The sequence below is a fragment of the Oncorhynchus mykiss genome, chromosome 17, assembly GCF_057628025.1.
Source record: "Oncorhynchus mykiss isolate SJ-2025 chromosome 17, ASM5762802v1, whole genome shotgun sequence".
NCBI lineage: Eukaryota > Metazoa > Chordata > Actinopteri > Salmoniformes > Salmonidae > Oncorhynchus > Oncorhynchus mykiss.
The window spans coordinates 9,174,628-9,194,508 of NC_143038.1; the positions used below are offsets into that span (position 1 = coordinate 9,174,628).

General features: G+C 44.0%; 1 protein-coding gene across 1 annotated transcript in view; it reads right to left on the reverse strand.

The window, feature by feature from the left end:
• Window positions 1-18,754, reverse strand: part of LOC110495121 (serine/threonine-protein kinase N1) — a 56,796-nt gene extending 38,042 nt beyond the window's left edge. The window contains exon 1 of the mRNA XM_036949552.2: window positions 17,886-18,754. Within this exon, the coding sequence (XP_036805447.1) occupies window positions 17,886-17,966 (81 nt within the window). The 5' untranslated portion in view covers window positions 17,967-18,754. The remainder of the gene's footprint in view (window positions 1-17,885) is intronic.
• Between the last annotated feature and the right edge of the window lie 1,127 nt (window positions 18,755-19,881).

Genomic DNA, 19,881 nt, shown 5'->3' on the forward strand with positions numbered 1-19,881 from the left:
AAAATGTATTTAATGTAGGGCTAATAAAATGTATTTAATGTAGGGCTAATAAAATGTATTTAATGTAGGGCTAATAAAATGTATTTAATGTAGGGCTAATAAAATGTATTTAATGTAGGGCTAATAAAATGTGTCTAATGTAGGGCTAATAAAATGTATGTAATGTAGGGCTAATAAAATGTATTTAATGTAGGGCTAATAAAATGTATTTAATGTAGGGCTAATAAAATGTGTCTAACGTAGGGCTAATAAAATGTGTCTAACGTAGGGCTAATAAAATGTCTTTAATGTAGGGCTAATAAAATGTATTTAATGTAGGGCTAATAAAATGTGTCTAACGTAGGGCTAATAAAATGTGTCTAACGTAGGGCTAATAAAATGTCTTTAATGTAGGGCTAATAAAATGTCTTTAATGTTGGGCTCATCGGGCTCAGGTAGCATCAGGCTTGAATTTTAGATCAAAGCTCTAATCAAATCCAGACATAGGCCTATTTATATGCTTTATAATGCTTTTGAATTACATTTCTGGTTTTGGCAGGGAATACCGGGTTACCTGGGAGAAAAGTGATTTATTCTCGGGATGGAACATTTGTAAAATACAGGGAAAATATTCAAATCCTAGTTGAAACTGAGTGTAAGATATGGTTGTTGTAGATGTTATTTCGAGCCTAGCACAGCGAAATGGACAGCGCTTTCTAAGATAACGATTAATTCAAAACACCCATATGCATACATTAACGGTCAATTATTGTGAGACCGGCTGACTTTTACATGAAAATATCCGGCTGACAAGATGTCATGACCTACAGTCCCATGTAAGAATACTTGGTGCTATCTGGGATCCTTGGGACTTCCCTATGCTTAATCCCTACCCTAGCCATAACCCTTACCAAATCCGAATCTTAACCTTTACCGTAACCATTTTCAAAATGTAAACTTCAATGGGGTAGGGACGTCCCAAGGATCCCAATTAGCATGGACAGTTCACAGAGGCAATGCTTGGGGTGAGAGGCAGCGCTGCGACAGCGGCAAATTTTGTGATTGATGTTTTTCCTTTCAAGTGACAACTACCAGAATTCAGTGGCTACAGCCCTACAATCGATTATAACATAGCTAAATATCAATACACTGAAAATGTGTCTTCTGCGGTTGTTTTCCAGCTGGCCAGCACGAGGCAGCTCAGTCTTCAGTGTCCAATAACAATATTTTGCTGGAATCAGTGCAGTTTATCCTCCTTTCAATAGAGTGACACACAGTTTTTCCTTGAAAAAAATATTATTGTCTTTCTGGTGCTCCTAAATTTTATGCGGTGCTTACATTAAATATTCTTTCCTCAAATTTAAGAAATAAACTTGGATTATCTTTGTATTGCTGTTTTAAGCAGAATCCATGAATATATTTTGTTTTGTTTTCATTCCAGCTATAGTAATAAAAATATCCTGGCACACGTTTGGTCCCTTGATATCAATTGAGCAACGTTTGGGCGCTTCTTACTCAAACCACCGGCCCGCGGGCCATATGTTTGATACCTCTGGTTTAGATACAAGTACCATGAAATCTCTAACACAATAAATTAATTTGATTTAGAGCATACCACCCTGCATCCCACTGCTGGCTTGCCTCAAGCTAAGCAGGGTATGTCCTGAATGGGAGACCAGATGCTGCTGGAAGTGGTGTTGGAGAGCCAGAAGGGGGCACTCTTCCCTCTGGTCAAAGGATATTCCAATGTACCAGGGCAGTGTAGAGGACATTGCCCTGCGTAGGGTGACATCTTTCGAATGGGACGTTAAACGGGTGTCCTGATTTTGTGGTCAATCAAAATCACATTACACTTATGGTAAGAGTAGGGGTGTTAACCCCGGTGTGATGGCTAAATTCCCAACCTAGACCCATCATGGCTACCTTATAATTCTTAATTGGCATTTATCACTCCTCACCTCTCAACCCAATAGTGGATGTGTAGTAGCATTCTGGCACAAAAATGATGGCTGTGCATCACCTGGTGGGTGGTGGATGAGTTCCCCCCTTACTATGTAAAGCGTTTTGAGTACCTCAGTTGGTAGAAAAGTGCTGGATAAATCCAATCAATTATTATAAATCCATTTTTTTAACTTAACTTGCTAACTACTTTATCTATGTGGTTTCTTTCTTCACAGAATCCATGAAATTATGAAAAATACAGCGCTACACAGAACAAAAGCAGACAAATACTAAGCGCACACTTCCAACAACTAAACAAGTTCAAGTCCAGCAGTCATTTGAAAGAGTAAGAACATTTCAGCGACACAACTCAATGCCGAAATCCATTAACGCCAAGATAATGGAATTCATTGCCCTTGACAATCAACCGTTCTCTGTCGTGGATGATGTTGGCTTCCGCCAACTTGTCGAGCACGGTACGCACTACCAGGTACTGTATGCGCCATTTGTTGACGTTGCCCTACCGGAGTTACACAGTACTGTTGAAACACATCCATGAGCTATTTGCTATGGGCGTCACTGCTATTAACTTCACGACTGACATTTGGACCAGCGATGTCAGCCCCATGAGCATGCCAGGTCTGACAGCACAGTGGGTCGACGAGGATTTCATACTGAGGAAAGCTGTATTGCATGCTCAAGAATGTGCTGGTTCTCATACCGCTGCTGCCATTTTAATGGCATTTGAGAACATGTTTGAAACATGAACACACTCCTAACTCCATTCGAACAACTGACTAGAGAAATAAATGAATGAACTGCGTCTGCAGCAGACGTGATACCCTCCGGCATGGCATTGAAACGCCGAGACGGTGTGGTTAAAACTCAGAAAAGTACTTGAGGCTGTGAACATGCGATTCGGTGGCATTCTCTCTGAAGCTCTTTACTGTGTCTCCACCATGCTCGGTGCTAGGTACAAGGACCGCTACTTCGATGCATGCAAGAGACAGGGCTTACGTGAAAAGTTACATACACAGCAGGACAAGATGGAAACAGACACAGTGACAGTGCACACCGAGGAAGAGGCGCCACGGACAGACAGAGCTGAAACTTCACTGCTTGACACGTATGATGAAATCCTGGTTGAGGATGAAACAACTGAACAAATGAACAACAAAACAGCACAGCAAGTAAGTGAAAGAAACAGGTTTTGATGATGTTTTACTGGTAATAGGGACATACGTAAATTCCAACAAAATAACTTTTTGGACAGTGTGGTGTGTGTGTGGTGTGTAACCTTTATTTAACTAGGCAAATCAGTTAAGAATACATTTTTATTTACAATGACGGCCTACCCCGGCCAAACCCGGACGACGCTGGGCAAATTGTGCGCCGCCCAATGAGACTTCCAATCACGGCCGGATGTGATACAGCCTGGATTCGAACCAGGGACTGTAGTGACGCCTCTTGCACTGAGATGCCGTGTGTATGTTAACTAATTAAGTGTACTAGAAAGCTTAAAAATCTTCTTTTTTTCTGCAAGAAAGATATTGGATATTGGTATTGGCCAAAAATGTTATATTAGTGGATCTCTTCATCAAACCCACTACAGCCTACTCCAGTTGTAAAGTGGTGCCATGAACTCAATATTAAAAGGTGGTGAGACATACATGATATACTCACAGAAAGCTGTGACTCCTCTCTGTAATAGAACAACAGCAGTGGCTTTGAAAACGGTCTCTTTCCAGCAATAGCATTTTGAGCAATGTTCATGTGCTTCTCAGAATGCATCTTTCCCTCCTCCGTGTGCACAGTGGAGAGAGGGAGTGAGAGTCAGCAGCCAACAGGGACAGGCAGATACTTTTATAACAGGATTCAACTAAATGCATAGGCTATTACTGTTGACCACATCATGTTTTTTGAACAATTAGGGCTGACCCCAATTAGTCAAATGGTCGATTGTTTGGTCGATAGACAAAGAAAATCTTGGCCAACCAACAGCCTATCAGTAGCAAATATACAGTGCCTTGCGAAAGTATTCGGCCCCCTTGAACTTTGCGACCTTTTGCCACATTTCAGGCTTCAAACAAAGATATAAAACTGTATTTTTTTGTGAAGAATCAACAAGTGGGACACAAGCATGAAGTGGAACGACATTTATTGGATATTTCAAACTTTTTTAACAATTCAAAAACTGAAAAATTGGGCGTGCAAAATTATTCAGCCCCCTTAAGTTAATACTTTGTAGCGCCACCTTTTGCTGCGATTACAGCTGTAAGTCGCTTGGGGTATGTCTATCAGTTTTGCACATCGAGAGACTGAAATTTTTTCCCATTCCTCCTTGCAAAACAGCTCGAGCTCAGTGAGGTTGGATGGAGAGCATTTGTGAACAGCAGTTTTCAGTTCTTTCCACAGATTCTCGATTGGATTCAGGTCTGGACTTTGACTTGGCCATTCTAACACCTGGATATGTTTATTTTTGAACCATTCCATTGTAGATTTTGCTTTATGTTTTGGATCATTGTCTTGTTGGAAGACAAATCTCTGTCCCAGTCTCAGGTCTTTTGCAGACTCCATCAGGTTTTCTTCCAGAATGGTCCTGTATTTGGCTCCATCCATCTTCCCATCAATTTTAACCATCTTCCCTGTCCCTGCTGAAGAAAAGCAGGCCCAAACCATGATGCTGCCACCACCATGTTTGACAGTGGGGATGGTGTGTTCAGCTGTGTTGCTTTTACGCCAAACATAACGTTTTGCATTGTTGCCAAAAAGTTCAATTTTGGTTTCATCTGACCAGAGCACCTTCTTCCACATGTTTGGTGTGTCTCCCAGGTGGCTTGTGGCAAACTTTAAACGACACTTTTTATGGATATCATTAAGAAATGGCTTTCTTCTTGCCACTCTTCCATAAAGGCCAGATTTGTGCAATATACAACTGATTGTTGTCCTATGGACAGAGTCTCCCACCTCAGCTGTAGATCTCTGCAGTTCATCCAGAGTGATCATGGGCCTCTTGGCTGCATCTCTGATCAGTCTTCTCCTTGTATGAGCTGAAAGTTTAGAGGGACGGCCAGGTCTTGGTAGATTTGCAGTGGTCTGATACTCCTTCCATTTCAATATTATCGCTTGCACAGTGCTCCTTGGGATGTTTAAAGCTTGGGAAATATTTTTTTGCATCCAAATCCGGCTTTAAACTTCTCCACAACAGTATCTCGGACCTGCCTGGTGTGTTCCTTGTTCTTCATGATGCTCTCTGCGCTTTTAACGGACCTCTGAGACTATCACAGTGCAGGTGCATTTATACGGAGACTTGATTACACACAGGTGGATTGTATTTATCATCATTAGTCATTTAGGTCAACATTGGATCATTCAGAGATCCTCACTGAATTTCTGGAGAGAGTTTGCTGCACTGAAAGTAAAGGGGCTGAATAATTTTGCACGCCCAATTTTTCAGTTTTTGATTTGTTAAAAAAGTTTGAAATATCCAATAAATGTCGTTCCACGTCATGATTGTGTCCCACTTGTTGTTGATTCTTCACAAAAAAATACAGTTTTATATCTTTATGTTTGAAGCCTGAAATGTGGCAAAAGGTCGCAAAGTTCAAGGGGGCCGAATACTTTCGCAAGGCACTGTATATATATATTTAAGAAAATAAATATGAAACAAGAGACACCTGTCTTATTCGCACCCATCTCAGTGAACTAATCCATTGCGGAGGCTGAGACTAATCCATTGCAGAGGCTGGGGGATGTCACAGTCCAAGAGGAAGAGGAGTGTGGCCAAGATGCACAATGCATGTCTCTCTCCAGAATGCGCTCTCTCCCACCAATTTGTGCACATTCATAGTCTCATAACCTCATTTCGTGAATTGTTTGCATTTGATTGTTAGTGTCAATCAATTCTCCATTACATACACACAAACGTATGTGGACACCCCTTCAAATGAGTGGATTCGGATTTTCAGCCACACCCGTGCCTGACAGGTGTATAAAATCAAGCACACAGCAATGCAATCTACATAGACAAACATTGGGAGTAGAATGGCCTTACTGAAGAGCTCAGTGACCATCATAGGATGCCACCTTTTCAACAAGTCAGTTTGTCAAATTTCTGCCCTGCTAGAGCTGCCTTGGTCAACTGTAAGTGCTGTTATTGTGAAGTGGAAATGTCAAGGAGCAACACCGGCTCAGCGGCAAAGTGGTAGGCCACACAAGCTCAGAACGGGACTGGCAAGTGCTGAAGCACACAATGCATAAAAATCATCTGTCCTCGGTTGCAACACTCACTACCGAGTTCCAAACTGCCTCCGGAAGCAACATCAGCACAATAACTGTTCGTCGGGAGCTTCATGAAATGGGTTTCCATGGCTGAGCAGCCACACTCAAGCCTAAAGACCACCATGCGCAATGCCGAGTGGTGTAACGCTAGCTGCCACTGGTGCAGTGGAAACGCGTTCTCTGGAGTGATGAATCACGCTTCCCCATCTGGCAGTCCGACAGACGAATCTGGGTTTGACGGATGCCAGAAGAACGCTACCTGCCCCAATACATAGTGTCACTGTAAACTGTAAAGTTTGGTGGTCTGGGGCTGTTTTTCATGGTTCGGGCTAGGCCCCTTAGTTCCAGTGAAGGGAAATCTTTTTTATTACTCCTTTTCCTCCCCAATTTCGTGACATCCAATTGGTAGTTACAGTCTTGTCCCATCGCTGCAACTCCCTGACGGACTCGGGGGAGGCGAAGGTTGAGAGCCATGCGTCCTCCGAAACACAACCCAACCAAGCCGCACTGCTTCTTGACACAAAGCCTGCTTAACCCCGGAAGCCAGCCACACCAATGTGACGGAGTTAACACCGTACACCTGACGACCGTGTAATGCGGCTGGGGGGCCACAAGAGTTGCTAGAGCGCAATGGGACAAGAACATCTCTGACGGACAAACCCTCCCCTAACTCGGACTACGCTGGGCCAATTGTGCGCCGCCGCCCCAAGGCTCTTCCGACCGTGGCCGGGTGTGACAGAGCCTGGACTCCAACCAGGATCTCTAGAGGCACAGCTAGCAACTGCGACGCAGTGCCTTAGACCACTGCACCATTCGGGAGGCCCGTGAAGGGAAATTTTAACGCTACAGCATACAGTGACATTCTAGACGATTCTGTGCTTTCAACTTTGTGGCAAGAGTTTGGGGAAGGTCCGTTCCTGTTTCAGCATGACAACGCCCCCGTGCACAAAGCAAGGTCCATACAGAAATTGTTTGTTGAGATCGGTGTGGAAAAACTTGACTGACCTGCAAAAAGCCCTGACCTCAACCCAAGTGAACACCTTTGGGATGAATTGGAACGCTGTGTGCCAAGCCGAATCTCCCAACATCAGTGCCCGACCTAACTAATACCCGTGGCTGAATGAAAGTAAGTCCCCGCAGCAATGTTCCAACATCTAGTGGAAAGCCTTGCCAGAAGACTGTTATAGCAGAAAACGGGGACCAACTCCATTAGAATGCCCATTATTTTGGAATGAGATGTTCGATAATGAGGTGTTATGAGAACGTATATTTGCCCATCTTTTGATTATAGCTAGCTTAATTTCAGTCAACTGCTCCTGCAGAGGTCAGGCTCTGTTCAACTTTAGCTTCTAACTTCCTCCTTCTAGCCAGTTAGTTATAGCTAGCTACCTGGCTAATGGCTAGAGCCTTTGAGCTACCTAGACATCTGACTGAAATATCAGCGACTATTTACCAGTTTGACACTCATTCTCCAAGTGTCAGTGGTTCTGTTGACACGGCAGGAGTCAAGGGATATTAAAAAATTTCCCTTTCAGCGGCGTCTCTGCTACTTGCCAGTGTAGGTCTGGGTTAAGTTAGTTTGTTTCACCGCTCGGCCTGTGTCGTGGGTGGAGTTTCCCGTTGGACAGAGTGGTGACTGAATGCGCTGCTAACAAGGCAAATCCGGGGGAGCAGGCAAACATGATTGCACTCGTTCGCAGAGGTAGGCACAATTACAACTCAGCTCAAGACGCCTTCTGAGTGTTGATCAACGCTGAGAACGCAATAAAAAGTGGATAAACGATAATTAACAAAATACAAAAAGGTGAGTCAATGCTATTTCACAAATAAAAAGGTGCGTAAACAGAGTTTACCTTCCACTACATCCCCGTTTGGGTCTGGAAAAACCCATTCATGAACATCAATATCCTGCAATATCCTGGATCTACATTCGCCCAGCATTTTAGCGATCGATGTGACGTTTGGCGGCGCCTAATCAGTCAGTTCTGCCCCTGCCTGGCTGAGTGGCAGTGTGGGTGGAATGAGCAAGCTCGCCTGGAAACCAGAGCGTGAAAAAAGTGAGGAAATTAAACTCTGTAGTCTGCCTGGAAATTACATTTGCAAGACCAATAGATTTCTCTTATATTTTTCATATTAACACATTTGATCATTTTCTGTTCTCCACCCATTTCACTATACCGTTTACACCTTCTGTATCTTGTGAATGTGACAAATGTGTTTGCCAAGGACTAGATAGTGTATTTTTGCATGGCGTTTTCCTTATTGTAGGCTACTACTTTCAGCACTTTTAGTCTTGAAATCTTTGGTAGTTTACTACACTACCTTACCCTGTTAAGCACATGGCCTCGCATGCAAATCTTTAAAGAGATGGGTGGGGCTAAGGCTTAAGAGGGTCTGAACAATGCTGAATAGGTGTAGACAAAGAAGAGCTCTCCAGTAGGTATACCTAAACATTTAAGGGCCATTTTCTCAAAAGTGGGATCACAAGTTTATCAACTTTCAAAGCAGAATTATTTTTCCCATTGTTCCTCAACTGTAGTGTATGATGTACCATTTCGTAGCTGAGTCTTTACCTTTATCCAATGTAAAAAATAAAAATATTTTCAGATTTTGCTACCTGACACCGAATCGAGGTGGTGGGTCACATATATGAAGGCCACACGTATCCACTTTCAACGTGAATGCCTTTGTTTACAGGTTTTGTGCCATTTAATTTAACATTGGCAAATGATTCAGTAAAAAAAAAACTGTGTGCCTTTTTAATGCAATGCCTTGCTGTTAATAGATCGCAAAGCAGCATTAACTTAGCTAAACTTTTAGAAATTACCAGTTCACTGTCTCACCCATAGCCTGAAAATGCATCTCATGTGCAAGTGCGCTGTTTAGCTCACATGTGCAGGCTGGGGGACATTTAAGACTAATTCTAGTGCGGATCGCTAAAATAATGATTATGATAATAAGTCAAAAATTACGTTCTGGTATGGTTTAAACTTGGAAGCCAAGCTTGAGTTATCAGTGTAGCCTGTTATCACCTGGACATGTTGAAATATCTTCACGCCTAGAATAAAAACCTCCTGGCCTCTGTGATAATGGTTCAATTATTGAGAGAGAAAAAAATGAATTATAGGGGGTAGTTTGGGAAAAACGAATCCCGCCTGGAATAAAACTAATCCTCTGGAATAATGGACAATCTGGGGTAATAATTACATAACCAATGTTCTCTAGTAATACTAGTCCCCTGCAAAGTGAGCTTTATTCCTGTTAGCTCCTAGTAGAGCAAAGAGCAGATGAACTCCAGATCAATTAGGCCTACGACTCAAAATGCACTGTGTGGGCTAGGGGCCGAAACGTACATCAGTTCAGTAATGGAACCACCCCCAACATCAACATATGTGAAAATGGCACGTTTCTATGTTTTGTAATAAAAAACAGCAGGGGTTACCAATGACATCAACCAACTAGTTGGAAACATGTATCTTCCTCTCTGCTTTTTACTACCAAACATAGAAATAAACCATTATCACATATGTCGATGTTGTGGTGGTGCAGGAGATGATGAATATGAAGTTTAACCATTTTGAAATGTCCCTTTAAAGTTAGGCTGACGTCTGTGGCTAAGTGAATCCAGGACTTGCAGAGACAAGTCAACACCACAGCAGAAGTGGATCCTGAGGTTGAGTGACAACATTAGTTAAAGCTAGAATCCTTCATTGAAACAACAAATTGTTTTGGTAGAAAGCTGAGGGATGGGCCTGGAGAAATGTAACCACTCAAAATTCATAGACAGAGCTATATATATATTTTTTTAAACAACACGGGGGATACATATAATGAATTTATATGTCCAAATAATAATTATCTCTTTAATAATAGTAGTAGGTTGTTCAGGCAAAAAAACAAAAACAAAGGCTGCATCTGAAACGACACCCTTGTAGTTCACTGTGGGGGAAAGGCCACAGGGTGCTATTTCAGATGCATGCAAAGCCTAACCATTTCTGGAACATGTAAGTGGGCGTGGAAGAGATGGGTTTATTTTCGTGCCAAAAACCAATGCGTGTTAATGGGATGAGGACACTGGTTCTCTGCTTCAATGTCCTGCAGGATACTTCAATACAGCGTCACGGTGTAGTGATGGGTCATGGCCACTGGCTTTTAAACAACAAGGCATGACTGTGTGTGTGTGTGTGTGTGTGTCAGCTGAGACTCATCCTGTCCATAGATTGAGAGGTAGAGAGATGGGCATGTGTATGATGGCAGGCAAAACCAATTACACACATAATCTCATGGGAAAAGAACATTATGGTTGAAGGGAATGAGAACAAGGAGTCGAGAACAGATCGACATCTTCCAGGGTGGTTAAATGTGGTTTGGGTTGGTAGTGGGGAGGATTTCTCTACTAATCAAAAATAGACTGCAGGGTATATGAAGTGATGGTGGGATTGCTAAGGGACAGGATGTTGTCAAATCATTACGTTGGATGGATTACAGTTAGGGAAGGTTACGGCTGGATGGACACACTTCCATGTTATTTCCAATGATAGATTTGAACCACAACTAACTAACAACCCTTTAGAACTATGTGATAAAGTCATAAAATGCTTAAAAACATTACATCATGGTATTTGTATGGAGAATACTGTATGGGGTGGACACACTAACCTACTCCTCTCTCTTCCGCCTCTGCCGAGTCACTGCGCCCCACAGCACGCTGGGTAGTGGTGTGTCTTGTGCACACTAACGGACCTCTTAAACTGGTACTGTAACTAGAATGACCCTCCCCATTGTTTCTGTGTGGTCACAGCTGGACGACTGGGCTCAGGTCCTTGTGTTGTTTTAAAAGACTCCTCAATAACAGCTGGATCACAAGTAGAAAATACTAGTCCTTGTGTGGCAGGCATATTCATGTGTGTGGCGTGCATGGATGTGTGTACAGTAAGTGATAGGAGGTTCGTTTCCAGGAGAGTGGCGAGCTGCAACGTGGTGCTGCTGAACCATGACTAACAGCCAACTGTGAAGAACTACTGCCTGTCTGCCTGGGAGCTCCAACTGTGAAGAACTACTGCCTGTCTGCCTGGGAGCTCCAACTGTGCCAGAGAATAGCAGAGCTCTCTCACAGGAGGAATACATGTGTGTGTGTGTGTGTGTGTGTGTCAGAGCGTGAGAGTGAAACAGCAGGGCCAGAAGGCATGAGCCCCGTGCAGAAGACACGGCTCTTCAAAATGAACAGCACAGTGACAGCAGCACTACATCAGCAACATTGTAGGCTGTTACAGCACAATGGTCTGAACACCGGAGAGAGTCAAGAGACACATTTCATCAGAGTTAACATGGAACATATCTTTGAGCACCTCTGCAAAAGAGAGCTATCAAATACTAGGAAGATAGAGAAAATAGCCTACATATGCCATTGTTCATTGTTCATTTTAGCTCCTAGTAGAGCAAAGAGCCTATGAACTAAAGATCAATTAAGCTTATGGCTCAGAATGCACTGTGTGGGCTGGGGGCCGATACTTTACATTGCATCACATCAGTTACCGTTAAGGTTAGGCTACAGGTTCCATGACAAGTTCAGCAGGTCTGTGGCCAACTGAATCCCGGACTTGCAGAGACAAGTCAACACCACAGCAGGAATGGACCCTGAGGTTCGAGTGACACATTGATTAATAATAGTAGTTGGACTTGTTCAGCCAGACAAAGGCTTCATCTGAAATAGCACCCTAGCAGTGCACTATAGGGAATAGGATGCACTATAGGGAATAGGATGCACTATAGGGAATAGGATGCACTATAGGGAATAGGATGCACTATAGGGAATAGGCAACAGGGTGCCATTTTAGACACATCCACAGTGAAACAATTTGTGGACCATGTAAGAGGATGTGGAAGAGATTGGTTCAACGTTTGGTCTATTTTAGGGTCTGAGACCAAAGCTTGTTAAATGGGATGAGGACACTGGTTCTCTGATTCAATTTCCTGTCGAATCCTTATTCAGTAAATATAGCATCAAGGTTTAGTTATGGGTCATGGCGATTAACTTCTTAGCCAAGGCATGTGTGTGTGACGGTTTGCGTGTTTTTGTGATTGTGTGTGTGTGTTGCGTGACGGCTGAGATCCTGTCTATCGATTGAGTGGTGGAGAGATACGCATGTGTATGATGGCAGGCAAAACCAAATTACACACATAATCGCATGGGAAAATAAGATTATGGTTGAAGTGAATGAGAACAAGGAGTTGAGAGCAGATCAACATGTTTTCGGGCGGTTAAATGTGGTTTGGGTTGGGAGTGGGGAGGATTTCTCTACTAATCAAAAATGGATGACAGGGTGTATGAAGTGAGGGTTGGACGGGAAGTTATCAAATCATTACGTTGGATGTACAGTTAGGGAAGGTTACGGCTGGATGGACACACTTCCATGTTATTTCCAATGATAGATTTTAGCCACAACTGACAACCCTTTAAGAACTATGTGGTAAAGTAATAAAAATGCTTAAAAACATTACATCATGATTCATTACATAAGCAACTTATCCTTTTAAGGTCTTCCAATCTAATGCTTTCCTCGTCTCCCACCTCATTCCATCCTCGTCCCCCACCTCATTCCATCCTCGCCCCCCACCGCATTCCCTCCTCGCCCCCCACCTCATTCCATCCTCGCCCCCCACCGCATTCCACCCTCGCCCCCCACCGCATTCCATCCTCGCCCCCCACCGCATTCCATCCTCGCCCCCCACCGCATTCCATCCTCGCCCCCCACCGCATTCCATCCTCGCCCCCCACCGCATTCCATCCTCGCCCCCCACCTCATTCCATCCTCGCCCCCCACCTCATTCCATCCTCGCCCCCCACCGCATTCCATCCTCGCCCCCCACCTCATTCCATCCTCGTCCCCCACCTCATTCCATCCTCGTCCCCCACCTCATTCCATCCTCTCCCCCCCCCCCTCATTCCATCCTCGTCCATCCTCGCCCCCCACCGCATTCCATCCTCGCCCCCCACCTCATTCCATCCTCGCCCCCAACCTCATTCCATCCTCGCCCCCCACCTCATTCTATCCTCGCCTCCCACCTCATTCTATCCTCGTCTCCCACCACATTCTATCCTCGTCTCCCACCACATTCTATCCTCGTCTCCCACCACATTCTATCCTCGTCTCCCACCACATTCTATCCTCGTCTCCCACATCCTTACATCCTCGTCTCCCATCTCACTATGCTCGTCTCCCATCTCATTATATCCTCGTCTCCCATCTCTGAGAGTGTTTAAGTCTCTGTGGCTTCACATCCCGCCTTAACCACTAACCCCACCATTGACTCTGAATGGGAAGACATCCCAAAGGGGCCTCTAATCTGCTGTAAATGGGCCAGGTAGTGCGCGCATGTGTGTGTGTGTCAGACACCACAGAGTAGACTAGGCATAAAACTATGAGCTCATCCACCCCCAACAGGCATTGCCATGGCAGCACAGCTCCAGGTAACACACTAGATACACCTGCCTCCTGTCCTCTGGATGTTCCGACTGTCCACCCAACTGACTCAAGCCACGCCCATTTCAGAGGCAGGTGGATATTCAAGTGTGTGTGATACTGTGAGAGAATTCTTCAAAATAGTTGTAGTGGCTTGAATAGTGAAAATCTTACAGGAAATGAATCCAATTATTTTGTTATCTTTCTACAATGTTTACCTTCATATATTATTATTTCATTGGACCACAGAACAAACACTGGGCTCTTTTACACTGAGTGAACCAGCCTCTCTCTCTCTAAATGTCATCTGTGTAACCTGATCTGTAGTAGATTCAAATAAGAGGATTGTTTAAAGAGAGAGGCCTTATTCCCTAGTCATTTATACCCTCATCGCCAAAGAGTAGACAGAGGACTGAGTGGGTGACACACACACACTCAAAATCATATTTACAGCCCTGACTGAACAACCCAAACACAATTTCAATGTTTACTTCCCTTCAATACATCATACCCCTCCTACCATGCAATGTACACAATCCATAGCAGTTATGAAAAATCCCATCTGGGATATAGACGTCTGATTTGAGCTTTACTCTGCTGAAGTAGTGCAACTAACGTCCTGCACCTTTGAAGATAAAATCGGACACACAGTCACACGATCTGGCCTGAAGTGAAGCAAATAGGCTAACAGTGGGAAAACCAACACCGAACATGTCTAACGACACAGTGACAAACTGCTGTAAAAGTGCTTAAATTGATAGTTTGGGATTTATCTACTTTCCCAGAGACAGATGAACTTGTGGATAACATTATGAAGTTAGAAGTAGTTTTGCGGGCCAATGCTAAATAGCGTTAGAGCAATGACTAGAAGTCTATGGGAACAGCTTAGCGCAATGGCAAAGTCTACAGTCTTCGAGTCATTGCGCTGAAGCTAGTTAGCAACTTCCTTCCAACTGCCCGCAGAGACATGAAAATGGTATCCACAAGTTCATCTGAACGGGGAAGTGGATAAAGGGCTTCACTGCCAAAATCCTGAACTATCCCAATAAAAAAAGACTACTGTTATCTAATTATACCCATTGGATAAGATCCTGAGGCCCCATCCCTCCATACTCAGTGTGGAAAAACGAGGAGTCAGCGAAAGAACGGAGACGGGGAGAGCAGCTGGTGCATGACCACGTTCCATCAGAGGCTCCATTGCCTGTGAGTGGACAGACACACACACACACACACACACACACACAGTCTGGCCACAGTGTATAGCACAAGAGAAAGAGGAAAGGAGAGAGGAAAGAGGAAAGTGGAGAGGTGATGTCATGGCAGGGTGTGAACTGTGGATGAGGTTGGGACTGGGGAGGGAGGGGCTGCAACAGAGGGGCTAGGTCATGAGGACGGCAGGATGTTCGCACAGGGGATGGCAGGGAGCGACATAAGACAAAATACGCAGGGACACGTGTATGGACATTGGACACACATGCACACACAAAACTAGGGCTTCCCTATACAAATCAGATGGCCCAAATAGGCAAACACATCTACACAAACAACACACACATCTACCCAAACGCACACATGAAAGCATGTCAACACAAAAGTGAGTACTCCACCTCGACCTGTGGGCCATTGACAAACACACAAACTCCCACACAAAACAAACAGACACAGCCATGATGCCACACCATGGGGCCTTGCTTTAACCTATTCGTGAAGGTGTGGCCAACCAGGACAGGATGGGGAAACACAGTGCATTGGTGAATGTGATCTGGGGCTGCAGTCAGGACAATGGGGGCCATTGTGCTTCTATGGAACCTCATCATCAGCATAATGCCCTTTACAGCCCCCCCACACCACCATCACACTCACACTGTGCTACCGGGAGTGGGACACAGACAGCCAGCATGGACACCGCATGGAGACACTGTCTGACAGTGGCCAGTAAGAAAACAGTGCATGGACTGTGTCGACCAGCAAGAGCCAAGATCAAAGATAGCCAATAGGGACAGCCAATAGGGACATCAAATGGGGGCAGTCAGTGACAGCCAGTAAGGACACAGTCCTGTGCTTGGGAATGTCTCAGTTAACAAGAAAAGTTTTGCGGATAAGAGTCAACAAGGAAATACATTCTCCTATAAGGCCTATTTCTCTTAAATACAAAATAAAAATAATCAAAGAAGTAGCTTAAGCAACTCAATTGTGAACAGCATGGCTCTCATTGTCTCTGGTAGCATGTTGTTTATATAACTAGGCAAGTCAGTAAAGAACACATTCTTATGTTACAATGACGTCCTAATGCATTCGCTAGTGTGCATGGCCTACATGGCCACAGGGCCTTGGCTTGCTGAAAAAGCTTGAGATATGTGCATAGTAGTCTCATTACGTCATGCAGCTGTTTAAGTGAACGATCCCATATGCATTACCCTGAGTGTCAGTCTTTAATGTGTGTGTGTGTGTGTGTGTGTGAACATGCAAAACTGGAAAAAAGTATTGACGAATGTATGTTCAGGGATATTTAATCCAACGTTCTCCCTTCTAAAAATGTCTGCTCTCACTAGCAAACATCCCTGTGCCCCGCTCCATTCTGGTTCCCCCTGACCTTTAGGAGGAAGTGTGACGCTGTTTAGGTCCAGATTCTTATTATCGGCTTATTTTGTATCAGTCTTCCTGTGTGTGTGGGAAACAAAAAGGTGTGCTGTGAAGAAGCTAAACCTCCCCACCACTGAAGACATTGGAGTCTGATTATGACAGACTTGATCAACTGCCAGACCAGCAGAGGTCTTCAGTTTGAGTCACCAGACCAGACCAGTGTACGTGTTGGCTGAGGGGATAATGGCTCCCTGTCTGTGCCTCCAAACCAGAGTTCCCACTTCGTCACTGTGGCTTGAGTCAGTCCCCCAAGCTTGCCCTCTCTCAGCTGTGCCCTCCTCCATTGTGTGTGAACCTGCCGAGGCTATGAAGACGGGAAAAACCGACCCCGAGAGAGAGAGGTGACTACCTCCTGCCTGGTACTGCTTTCTAGTATTATCTTGTACGGTCGCTATACAAATAATTGGCTACGGTGCAAAGTATGGAATCGTAAGCCAGTTAGGCCTATTTGGGGGAAGACTATTTAAGTTCCAACCAATGAGAGAAATTGGAATAGATTTGAAAACGTGAATGAATAAATCATCCCTGATAACAGTGTGAAAGAAATATGTTCAATAGTACAGCAAACCCATGTGGCAAGCAGTGTGACTCGATGACATCATCAAGACTAGTTAGTAAAGAAGGGTGAAGTAACAGAGCTTTATCAACAGTCAGATGGGAAAGCAGCACTTAAACAGGAAGCTTTATTCAACACACTTCAGAGTTGGGTTCCTGACTTGCTGACACGCACGAGGTAAATGTTGGGGTAAAAAGAGGGCCGACTGCTTACTTGTCACTAAACTAGAGCAGAGGCAAGAGGAACTTAGTGTCTTTGTGAGAGTGGTGGTGACACCTGTGCTGAGTTGTTCATAACCCCCACTGTAAAGAACATCAGTCTTGATGTTCAAATACATAAATCATTGCACCAACTCTGTCAAATCCTGCATCAGGATACAGTCAAGTAAAGTAGTCTAAATGACAAAATTACCCCAGCTCAATGTCAGTCACTTTAGTGGTGTGAATTTCCTTTTCGTATTTCACATTCTCCTTAATATTCTTCAAAGTGCTTGCTATAGTCGAAGCGCATTACTCAAACTGTCAGAAAGGAGTTAGCAATAACGACTGTTGCCACAAACGTATCCCCCCCCCCCACTCTTGAAAAGGGTCCATTCCAAAAAGGTTGGGAACCTTGTGACTGCTATTGGTTCTTCTCAGACTCAAGATGGTTCTGAGAACTGGTGAGGTCCACTGGGATGTGTGTGTATTTATGTGTTTGTGTGTTTAAGTGTGTGTCAAACACCCGCCCAGTATTGTGCTCGCCCGGCCAGGAGCTCCTCGCATATGCATTTGGCTGCAATGAGGAACCAATGAGGAAACATGCCAAGGTTACAATGCAGGACACCACAAGTGTATTGACAAAATACAGAGCACAAAGAGCGTACTGCATCGTCGTAAATCCAGATAAATGATTATTTAGCAATAGAAAATAGAACACCGCATTGAGTTTCCATTGATGTCTAATGGTAGATACCCCAGCTATTGATAACGTACATTATAGCACCGTTGTCATTACACTGTAACAGCAACGTAACAACTTACTTGTATCGAGTCATTCGCCATGGTTGTTCTTTGTGTCGTGTTCCAGTGATGATGCCGTTCTAGACCAGACCAACTGGACATATGCGATTGTCCGGAGTACTCAAAATGAATTTAGGCAGCTAGATTATCAATTCAATCAATTGTCGCTCAAATATGTGCTCTGCACAAAAACCTCACCACTATATTGTCTGAGATAAAGGAACTTTTAAAAACAATTCTCAACCAATGGTCAAAAATAATCCCATTGTTGTGTCGCCTCAACTGCCCAAAGAAGCTGGTGATCCCAAAATGTTTGTCTAGTTGTTCTGACTAATGGTTCGTTCAACAAATGCACAATGTTCCCGGGTGAGTGTCTTTAAAATATCAGTACGATAAAAGCTTGAAACAAAACTGTTTGATTCAGCTCATTGTTCTTTTCTTTGAAGGCTAGCTATCAACAGCTAGAGCACAAGGGGAACAGACGGCACGACTCCCTCCCTATCCGCGTAACACTCCGAAGAGGGATAGAGATCCATTGCTAACATAAAACGCTACAGAGGCAGAAAAACTGTCGAGCCCCGTCTTCGTAGTAACATCCGTGAAACACGCGTCAGTCTCCCAAGTATCACATGCAACAAAAGCCTTCTTTCAAACGAGACGACCTTATGCTTCCCTCGAGCAAAGTACCGAATGACCGAAGGGTGTCACCGGTAAAAGCGTTGTTGTTTGCTCTTCGTTCGGTTTTGGAGGGCAGAGGAATATCGCCTTGTCTGTCCGCGCATTGCCGATGATGGCTTGAGCGAGAGGCTACACTTTTTTTCTGATGGAGCTGCGCGCGGATGCGCTGGCACAACGTGTACGGTAGGTAACATGAGCGCGCCCAAGGTATCATGTGACCATTGCCAGACCATGGATTTGTCATTTACAACTTCTCCGAATGAACACTGTTGCTTATCTTTCCCATATCTGCAATGTAGCCAGACACAAAACAACTGTTATTTGTATTACTCTGCTTACAAGTAATAATGTGCTCATTTAATCACAACCAGAAGATAAATGGAGTACAGTTACATTAGAATCAAAAGTAAATGACTGTAAAGTATTTATTATCACAAATCTACAAGGTAAACTCATTATGTAATATTGAAAACAAACCCAAATATATAGTGGATATATACTAGCCTACATTAAGCAAATGCCATAATGGGGCACCAACAAGCCATTAGGTCAATACATAACAATAATGCCAAAGACGAACTGAGGTACAGTGTTGTGCAGAAGAAGTGTGTGTGTGTGTGTGTGTGTGTGTGTGTGTGTGTGTGTGTGTGTGTGTGTGTGTGTGTGTGTGTGTGTGTGTGTGTGTGTGTGTGTGTGTGTGTGTGCGTGAGATGCACTCTACTGGGCAGCAGGTAGCCTAGAGGTTAAGAGTGTTGGGCCAGTAACTGAAAGGTTGCTGGTTCGACTTCCAAAATCGGCAAGGTGGAAAAATATGCCGTTCTACCCTTGAGCAAGGCATTTAACCCCCAACAACAACTGCTTCAGAGGGGTTGGGTTAAATGCGGAAGACATTTCGGTTGGATGCATTCAGCTGTGCAACTGACTAGTTATCCCCCTTTCCCTATTGGCCTCCTTATCACTACATAAGCAGAAACTCAAACTATAGCTGAATAAAACTACAACAAATCGCAGGGCATGCAAATGGTATATTTGCTTACCATAGCATTTGACACTGCCAGAGGGAGACAGACGGAAGAGCAAAGGAGCACCTGGTCATAGGTGATGATAGGTGAAAAACATCACACAAAGGCTATGAAAATGCACACCAGAAACAGCCTGCTTACATCTGATAGCGGTAATGAGCAGGCTAAATAAACATAGCCTACATCATCATGTCTTTTATCAAATTTCCTTGTGGACAGGTGTTTATTTTATTTTACCTTGGGCAGTTTCCAGGCTATTGCTTGATGGAGTATATTATGGGGAATACATCTGCAATATTTTTTGTTCTTTTTTCTTG